Raw genomic sequence first — 10,030 nt, 5'->3', positions numbered from 1 at the left:
TCTATGTGCTTCTCGTCCCATTTGGGGCAAATTTTTTAAAAAAACCCAAACAACACCAATTAGTCATTTATGCTTGTCCATAAGGATAATTCCGCAGGGGTGGGGAAAAACGCATCCAAGCAGGGGCATTCACAGAATGGCACTTGCTCCATATGGAGTGATAAGAAAACGCGGCACATCATTTGTAGCTGCGAGTATGCCTACGAGGAGGCACAGATTTATTTAACCTTTTGAATAATTGGGGAAGATTCATAAGGAACGCTTCCCGGTTTACATTTCGGAAAGTGCGTTCTCCCCGCCGACGCGTAAAATAAGTGGTCATGTATATCCAACGCAGAGTCTCCATAACGCCTGATTCGTCTTTGCACAGGACAGATGGTAGCCTTTCCATTCCTTGACCGATGCACCCGCTACCTCACAAAGTTGGGAAATTAAGAGGAGCGTGAAAAGGCAAACCAGGTGACACAACGTAGTAACGTAGCAATGTAGAAACGTAGCACTGTAGCACTGTAGCAACGTAGCACTGTAGCCACGCGCGTTGGGGGGCGCCGCTTGGGGAGAGTCACCTCTTGGACCACTGCTTCATAGCCCTTGATTTTTTCCGTCCTGGCATTTTCGGAAATTTCTGCCTCATATCTTCGTACAGAATATGGTGCTGTTTAAGGTCTTCATAAATGAGTGGACAAGCGTTGAGTAGAGCCCGTCCTATGGCCAACCTAGCTGCTTTGGACTGCCCACTGATTCCACCGCCTTTCAATTTTATAAACACATCAAAAACGCAAGAAGTATTAGTCACATAAAAGGGTTCCAAAACATCCATTCGATTATAAAAATAAGGCCACCTAATGTACAGATCTTCTTCAGCATTTACCTTAACAATACCACTGCCCCTTTTTATATAAACATATGCACACGATCTTTTGTTTGTCCCAATCCCTTCTGACTCTTCCAGCCATTCCATATCATTATGGATAAAGGTCTTCCCCCTTTTTTTATTAAACTTGTCAATAAGAATTTTATTAATAATATCCTCCTCACGATTTTGAACAACATCAATCATCATATCATTGTTCTGCAGAGGGTCTTCGACTTCTCCTTGTTCACTCACCTCTTTGTTGTTTTCCCTTTCCTCTAACGTTTTCAACTTTTGATCAATTTGAGCTATTTCATCCGAATGGCTGTCCTTATTCGCACTACACAAAAAATTGTCAATTAGGAATGGACTCATGTCAGGAGAAAAAGGGGGGGACCTCATCACAATTTTCTGGATCTCCGTGGTTGTCTTGATCCCCATTTCTTTAGACAAATATAATGCTTCGTCCAGCGATAATATGTAATCCTGTTTGTTCCTTTTTTGTGTTACCTTTCCTTCATTCCGCGTAGGGGTCATCTTTATAAATCGCCTAGGAACCCTTACCGCGTTCATCCTTACCGTGTTTATCCTTACCGTGTTTATCCTTACCGTGTTTATCCCTACCGCGTTTATCACGTTTCCATGTTTTATTATCATTTCTCGGAACATCTTCCCTACATCCATCATTCTTCACGTGCATGGATTCATACCGCAAAATGTACTTGTTGTGGAATAGTCATTAAGACTTTGGGGGTACACAACACTACCTATCTGTTGTGCTCAGTTCTTAAGGGTGTGCTTCCATTTTTATGGCGCCTTTTTTTTTTTTTTGGGGAGGGGGGAATTCCTCGGCGTCTCTCTTGATAAAGGGGAATGTTATACTGGTCGCGGGCGGAAAAAAGGGGCTACTCTGCTGGGTTGCATCACGAAAGGTGTTGTACAAAGGTGTTATGCCACTCCACTGTTGTGGAAACCTCAGCGCATCGCGATTTAGCAAGCACACTGCAAAGTTACGCTGCCACGTTGTTGCAACATTGTTACACTACCACCTTGCAGAGATATTTCGCTAAGCGTCCCCCTTCTTTGCCCATTTTGAAATCTCCCTTATAATTCATAACTTACACTTTGTAATTTGCCTACTCTCCCCAAGCTGTTTCGTGACGCTTTCTACGGCTACTAGGGCTAAAGTGCCTTTTTTATTTTTTATACTATGGGAAGAATGAAGTATCCGAAAAAAAAAAAAAAAAAAAGGGGCTCCCCAAGGGTGCATATCAAATGGGACTACAAATAAACGCAACTTAAACAGGGAAGCATCTTCCGAAATTGGCGGTTCGCCAAACTGTGGGCGCGCGCTTTTCACTCATGACCTATTTACAGAGCGCGGAGGTGCTCGTACGTGCTTACAGGTGTGTCCCTCGAATACATAGCTATGCACTAGCCGTATGTTTGCTTAAAGATGGGAAACGATCACACGTTTGAGAAGCGTATTCCATATCTGCGCAAATAGTTACCTACGGGAGATAGGCAGCTTACATAATCACATCCTCATGCCCTCACGCGTGCGCACTTCCAAGGTGCGTTACCTTTTGGCCGAACACCCCCAAATGAGCCCATGTGGGTCGAAACGGATTATGCGACGAATAGGTACACTTTTGGTAGGGAAAGATATACCCAGTGTATTTTAAAACGAATAGAAATTTACCCTTCTCGGCCTCTTGGCTAAGATCAATTTGTAGTACCTGTTCTTATCAGCGTGATAGCTGATATGGTCTCAATCGAGACCTTATCAATTTTCACAGTAATTTTTGATTGGGGAAAGGATAAATTGAAGCTTGCTTCATGTAACCTTTCGCGCGTTGTCCTACCCTAGCACTCATAGGTTTGTACAGTGCACCCTTCACAATTATAAAGCATCAAACTTTTTCACACGTGGCGTAATTTAATTATAATTTTATGGCTCCTAGTTTGGTGAGTTTTTTTTTTTATTATTTTGATTTATTTTTTTTCCACCTTCTTCCCTTTAAGATATAAAGGAATTAAGAAAAAAGTTATATAATGCTGCATTCTTCCGCAGGGCAGCGGCGCCTTTGAAGTGTACGAAGCAAATTTAGTGCTTCTAATGAAAGCGGTTCTTCCCACATCATTCGTAGGTTAAGTATTTTTTATCGCGTTATTTGCATCGAAAGGTGCTACCTTAATTTAAGCAGCTTTTAGTGGAATATATTTATTTGGCTAGATCATCATGTTAACTTTAAAAAAGGCCGTCGTTCGCAAGTGATAATTTAGGGCGTTAAAGGTCCGTCATTTTTATTTTCCCAAATGGAGGAGGTAGCAATTTTGGGGGTTAAATCTTTTTACGTTATGGTGACCCTTTTAAAGGGGTAAAGTGGCAATTTTTTGCAAACCTCAGTTTGGTCATCCTGCCAAAAATAAATTATAAAGCGCACAGCTTAAGGGCGCATATCACATACATATTATGACTGTTCTTTTGACCGAGGGAACTTTGCGGCCATGCTTGGTAGGAACATATATATATATATATACATACATATGTGTTGTGTTTATTCGGCACGGGTTGGTCCCATGACGGCGGCGCTAGCCGTTGCTATGCTACTTCTCTCATTTGGCCTGTTCGTTTATTTGCAGGGTTAGTTACTACAACCGACTTGGCTGCTAAAAATTTGCGCGCCTTCTGCTATGGGTTGAGGGAGAGTTTAGCAGAGTTGAGCAGAGTTAGTTTTGCACGCACAAGCACCGCGTGGATAAGTAGTAGTATATATGTACCTAGCTGTGGAACGTGGTACGTATGCGACGCGCTAATTAATTCCCCCTCTCCCCCTTCTGTTCACTTCTGTGAGAGGGGGAAAGGTGACAACTCATTATTAAAAGCTATTACGCGCTGTACGTCGTAAATGCTTAATTCGCCCGCGAGGGAGCTGAACCAGGGGTGTGTTGATAACAACGTAAAAAGGCGCACATAAAATTTAAAAAAAGAGAATGAAACGTAGGGAAAGAAAATATGTGTGCACATGTGTGTAAGTATACCAAATTAAGGATCCTAAAAAATCATAAAGAAAGAAGGAATATTAAAAAAAAAAAACGATAAGATTGTGGACACTTGCATGTGGAGTAAAAAAAAAACGAATTGTAAGTGCCACTTAACAAATTTGTATACGTGTAGGGGGCACATTGTCTAAAGAAAAAAAAAAAAAAAAAAAAATTACAACCAAATGGTTGTGGTGCATTTTTTGCTGCCAACAAATTGCTTGTAATGGTCTCTCCTCCGCGTTTTTGCAGTTCCCTTGGGAACATGCAGCAGAGGAGAAAAACATTTGTGTGAACAAATTTGGGCCCAAAAAAATGAACTCCAAAGTTTGTTCACCCATTTTTGCATCTTCGTCAGTAAAAGGGTCGGTGCAGAGACGCGCTGCCCGGTGTGTGATGACCCCCTATGTGATGACTCCTTACTTGTTGTCCCCTTATGTGCTCAATCCCTTGGATCTTCCTTATCTGCATCCCACACCCACCTCTGCTCCACCTTCTTTGTGGTAAATTTTTTTTAGGCGCAGACATCAGAAGGGGCTTTTTTTATAAGTTTCTGTAATTCTCAAAATTTGACGTTTTGTGCGCCCTTTCCTTGAACACACAAGCGTTTTGTTTCCCCATCACAAGGCTGAATCGGGTGTTGTTTCTTACTTTTTCTACATGCGAACGTTTGGCCATTTCGAGTGCGAGGTTTGTGCTACCACCTAAAATGTGGTGGTGCTCGATGACACTGTTCCTCATAATATTGTGGTAATGGTCTTCATCGTCGCAGTATTTGCTGTGGCGCTTTCTCTTGATAAACACAACAGTTCCGAGGATTATCAAAATGAACGCCACAAAAAGTAGCACTAAGGAAATGACTAGCGAATAACTATCCACCTCGTACAAATTGTATAATGCATTTTCACAAATGTAGGAGAGCACTTCATCATGACTTGCCTCATTCTCATCGATTATCATTTTTTTCCCATTTCGAGGGGACTCCTTAAAATTTTCCGCTTTCGGGTCTGTCACTATTCGAATAGGTATCAAAATTTCCCCATAGACTTTGGAGTTTTCGTCCGTAGGTATGACTGCCATAACTATATCTGTTTCGTATATTCCTTTTTTATATGCTGAAAATACAACAGGGATGTGTTTTTTTTTTCCTCCTTCCAAATTGAACTTTACAAAATGGCAATCCATTTGCATCCACAGTCCTCCTAACAGTGTTGTCAGAACAGCTGCTTCTGCATTTACCAAACTGTCATTGATTGTTTTTCTACTTCTCGAGATGACCTTGATAGATGTCCTTGTCACTATATCTAACACTTCTTCTGCGGGGGGGATAAACCCTTGGTTGTAACACACTGAGTATATTAAGGCATTCACTCCGCACACATGAGGGGCCGCCATCGAGGTCCCCGTGTTTATTTTGTACGAATTGTTTGGTGTCGTGGAGTATATGTGATGACCGGGGGCCATGATGTGTACGCTCTTCGCTCCGTAGTTTGAGAAGGGAGAAATTTCGAAGTTCTTGCTGATGGAGGCGACGCTGCGGGGGGGTGGGAAAGAGTGGGGGGATGTCAAACGGGTCGTCACGCGGAGAATAAATGGGAAGAAGTGTGGAGATATAGAAACAGGTGCGCATAATTCGGAAGAAGTGTGAAGGCACAGAAACAGGTGCGCATAATTGAGAAGAACTGTGCAGATGTAGAAACAGGTGAGCATAGATGGGAAGTCATGCAAGGTCTTGCGAAGACGAGCTCATCAAACTTCTCCCACCATGTGAGACGTACCTGTACACGTGGGGCAACTTAAAACTGGAGGGGTACAAGGGGTGCTCGTCGTTGTTCTTGCTCTCATTACCCGCGGCTGTGACCAGCACAGTGCCCTTCCCGTTGAAGGTGTATTTCAGCCTTTCCACAGCAAGGTAAATATTGGCGTCGTATTTGCTAGACCCCCAACTGGCATTGATGATAGGTGCTTTATTTAAAATGCAAACATTAATAGCTTTAATGGCGTGAAAACTTCCTCCATATTTCACTCCATCGATAAACCTTAACGATATTAAAGTAACATTGGGAGCCACACCAACCATACCTAAATCATTGGCTATTCCACCGACTATTCCTGTGACATGTGTCCCATGTCCAGAAGAGTCTGTTGGATTCTTCACCATAAAATCGTAAAAATCTTCCGTCATTTCGTATTGTTCTGAATATTCCGGAATGTACACATTTTTCATTAAGTCGATATGATTCTTATCCACCCCTGAGTCTATTACGCACACTTTGACATTTTTGTTCCCATAGCCTGCTAAAAACCATGCATTAAATACTCGGATAACTGACAGATTCCACGTTGAATACTCTCTCAATTCCTTGGGTAAGAAATTTAAAATTTCCTTTTCGATGTCCATATTTTTTTTGTTCATTCTTCTAGCGAATGCAATTATTGAGTCGAAGCTCCAGAATTTGCGTAGAAAGGAGTACTTCCCATTGTACAGTTTTTTTTTCTTCTTGACGAATTTTCTGGCCTTCCTGTTGGTGGGGCCATCTGCGCGGTTGTCCACATGTGCATCTGCGCGGCTGTCCACGTGTGCATCTTTGTGGATGTCCGCGTGTGCTCCTTTGTGACTATCATTTCTCCCATCCGCCGGGGCGCCACTCTCGCCACCCCCCACGTGCGGCGCGTCCAACGTCACGTACGTATTGGAGAAGCTCCAGTTCTCCATGTACCTCTCCAGCTCCCTTTGCAACACCAAGAGCGCCTCCTTCAACAAGTGAAAGTTGCTCATGTCAAAAACGGTTGGCACAAAAAAACACAGAAAGTTGATCGGAGACGAGACGTCATACACTATTCTGTCCACTTGCTGGAAGTTTTTCTTTATGTGCTGCTCAAATTTCGCGTTGCTTCTTTTGATAACCCTTTTCATGTACGCCGAGTGCAAATCCAAGTCTCCTCTCAGGACGAATATTAGCTCTTGCTTGTCGAGGGCGTCGTTTTTCAGGTTTAGCAGGTACTGGTCCACCAGCTTGTCGGCACTCAAAATTTCGTACAAGTCGTGCGTACGGTCATCCCGGGGTGGGCGGTCACTGCGGTCACTGTGGTCACTGCGATCACTGCGATCACTGCGCTCACTGCGGTCGTCTCCGCCGTTATCGTTTCCTTTTTTGCCCCCATCGCCGCCATCCCTTCCGCCACCGTCCTTCGATTCGCCCGTCCCACTAACAGGCTCATCTCGATTTACCTTGAAGGATAGAAAGCTGAACAGCCGGTTTATCGTTCCCCGTATGCCACCCTCACCGGTACCACCAGCGGTGTGCATCTCCACATTGGGATTTCTCGTCCCGCTGGGGGTTCCCATCTCTCGGCCGCTTCCCTTCCTGTTGCTGTGATAAGCCTTACCAAAATCGAGTGTCCCCTTACCCCCATACAAATTCGTTCTGTCGTTATCGTGTTCACCCTCACCGTTTGGTGTCTTTTTCTTTTCCATCCTCTCCCTCTCAATGAATGTATTGGTCGCAGCTCCTTCATTCGGTTCATCCTCCAATTCGGTAAACTTCGGATTCTTTGTCATCAAAACGATTCTGTATTTTTTATTTCCCTTGTTCGTTAGGACTATGTGTCTCTGGTGCGTGAACACAGTTTTATTCTCTTCGCTGTAAGGTATGTTTATGCTTTCAATGCTCAGCTTGGAAATATCTGATGCGTCAACTCTGATATCGTTAAGGACATCGTTCGAGTTTGTGACGATTGTGTAGTGGTCAAATTTTTGTGTTTTGATGTCTTCTTGTGCCACGTTTTCTCCTTCATTAAGTTGGTATTTATTCCCCTGGTTATTTTTATCCTCCTCTTCTTCCCCCTCCTCTTCTTCCCCCTCCTCTTCTTCCCCCTCCGCTTCTTCCCCCTCCTCTTCTTCCCCCTCCTCTTCTTCCGCCTTCCCGGCAGCACTCAAGGCACTACCTTCTTCCGCATCACCACCCTGGAGAGAATCACCCTTCGGGCTTCCTTCTTCATTCGACTTTTCCGTTTTTTCCCCTTCCTTTTTGCTACCCATTAAATTTTTCTCTTTCTCTCTTTCTTGCCCTTTCGATTTGTCGTCCCCCTTTCCTGCTACCACTTCGATGCCATGTTCTAGATTATCACCCCCTTCTTGTGGAGACTCACCTCCAGGGGGGGGTTCACTCAGATTGCTCTGTGTTCCTTCCTTCTCTCTACTATCTGACTTCGACCCTTCTTCCCTCAGCGACTTGTGGCCACTTTGTTGATCGGATTGCTCAGGCTGTGCCTGCTCCTGCGGCTTCTTCGCCTCTTTTTCTTCTTCTTCATTTTCTTTTTCTTTTCCTTTTTCTTCTGCTTCTTTTCCTTTTTCTTTCTCCTCCTGTTCGTCTTCCCCCAAGTTATCGAAATTTTCTATATTCCCATGGTTAATTAATTTGCTAAATATATCTGATTTTCTGCCCACACTCATTTCTGCATTTTTTCCACTTGACTTTTCACCATTTAACATATGTATTGAATCATAAGCATGTTTGTTTATGCTTGTTGATTTCCCATTGTTTTCTCCACGAGTTGGCACTTTTATGGGCTCTCCTTTTTGATTATGTTTACTCTCATCGGGTTGTGCAACGGACAACTCGATTAGGTTTAAGCGGGGCGTCTCCTTGTCATTCCCTCCCTCTATGTTGTCATTTTCCCGCTCTGTATTGTCATTTTCCCGCTCTATATTGTCATTTTTTTTTTTTTTTTTTTCTTCCTATTTTTTCTTCCTTTTTTTTCTTCCCCTTTCTCCTTGGCATTTCTTAATTTTTCAAACTTGGCCGACAATTCATACACATCAAACATCGGTTTGTAGCTTTCTTTAATTTCATCCAAAAAGTTTATTCGACCTGTCGTGTTGTTTGACAAAACGCGACTTCTTCTCTTCACCAATTTGATGTTATAATTCCCCAACTCGATTAAAATCTTTTTCCTATGCCAATCATTTTGAAATAAAATATTCATCATTATCAGCGGAAGCACATAAAATAAGCTCAGCATTTTATGAACAATTTAGAAAAAAGAAAAGTACACAAAAAAAAAAAAAAAAAGGAAGGAAGGAAGCGGAAAATAAAAGTCTAATTACATTTTGAGGGCTCCCTTCTTTGATATAGAACGAAGTTAGCATTCACCCATGACATAACGGTTCATACGCGATAGATAGGTGGAGTCAACTCGTATGCATATATGCATGTACGTATATATTTAAGCGCGTTTCGGTGTGCGCACAGGAGGGAGGGTAGAGCTAGCTGCAAATGGACGAAACATCACCACTCAGCGGAAGCTCATCACGTATGCAGACGCAGATCTTTACAACTACACAGGGAATGCACATCAATGGCGTTCACGAGAAATGTTAACACAAAGGTGTACCCACATGCCAATGTGAAAAATAAAGTGTGTCCCGTTGCTTAGTCTACACACTTGAGAAAAAAGATGCAGTTGGGGAAAAGTTGCAAATGGTGACACGGCACAAATCGCTGAAACCGTGCAAACTACAGGAACGTGGAAAAAACGAGCGAATATGAGAAAGGCGAAAGGAGAAAAACTTAGAAAGTGAAGACGTGAAAAAGTGAAACAAACAAAAAAAAAAGGGGAGCGTGCAAATGAACTTGTACAGAGCGGGCTAGCAATGTCGTAGCCCTTTAAAATTTGCTTTCCACTATGACCTTAACTGCCCGCGTGCGAGAAGCTATGATGTAGATGGGTGTCCGCACACGTAGGTGTACATTCGCACTTAAGTACATTTCCCCATCCACTTATTTACACATTTGCCCAACGGCACACTCGCGTAAGCAGTACACGCTGTTACGATTGCCCGCGAGAAAATGTGTTTCCCCGGTGTGTGTAAAATGGTCTCTATTGCTAGTTGAGCATTTTCACTCGCAAAACAAATGTGTAAAAAAAAAGCGTTTCAATGCAAATAATTCAATTTATTCAACAGAAAACATATATGGTACATGCTTCCCCTTCTGTAATATTTAATTCTTTTTTTTTTTGTCAAAATTTATGGCCTATATAGTTTCTAATCGTTTTGTTGTAAAGCATTTTTAAGGAGGTAAAAATTCGTGAAAAGGAACTTGAGCTGCTGTGGTGCTCGTAAAAGGG

At 42.8% G+C, this 10,030-nt stretch overlaps 2 protein-coding genes across 2 annotated transcripts; both read right to left on the bottom strand.

The window, feature by feature from the left end:
* Positions 1 to 562: 562 nt before the first annotated feature.
* PCYB_094290 (30S ribosomal protein S9) lies at positions 563 to 1,540 on the bottom strand (the record flags this gene model as incomplete). Its single annotated transcript, XM_004222544.1, has 1 exon — positions 563 to 1,540. The coding sequence occupies one exon, from the start codon at positions 1,538 to 1,540 to the stop codon at positions 563 to 565; it is 978 nt and encodes a 325-aa protein (XP_004222592.1).
* Positions 1,541 to 4,441: 2,901 nt separating this feature from the next.
* PCYB_094280 (subtilisin-like protease 2) lies at positions 4,442 to 8,354 on the bottom strand (the record flags this gene model as incomplete). The annotated part of the gene is made up of 2 exons (XM_004222543.1): positions 4,442 to 5,432; positions 5,677 to 8,354. 2 exons carry the CDS (start codon positions 8,352 to 8,354, stop codon positions 4,442 to 4,444), a joined length of 3,669 nt encoding a protein of 1,222 aa, XP_004222591.1.
* Positions 8,355 to 10,030: the final 1,676 nt, after the last annotated feature.

Source organism: Plasmodium cynomolgi, chromosome 9 (genome assembly GCF_000321355.1).
Source record: "Plasmodium cynomolgi strain B DNA, chromosome 9, whole genome shotgun sequence".
NCBI lineage: Eukaryota > Apicomplexa > Aconoidasida > Haemosporida > Plasmodiidae > Plasmodium > Plasmodium cynomolgi.
This window is presented reverse-complemented; position numbering and strand designations above follow the sequence as displayed.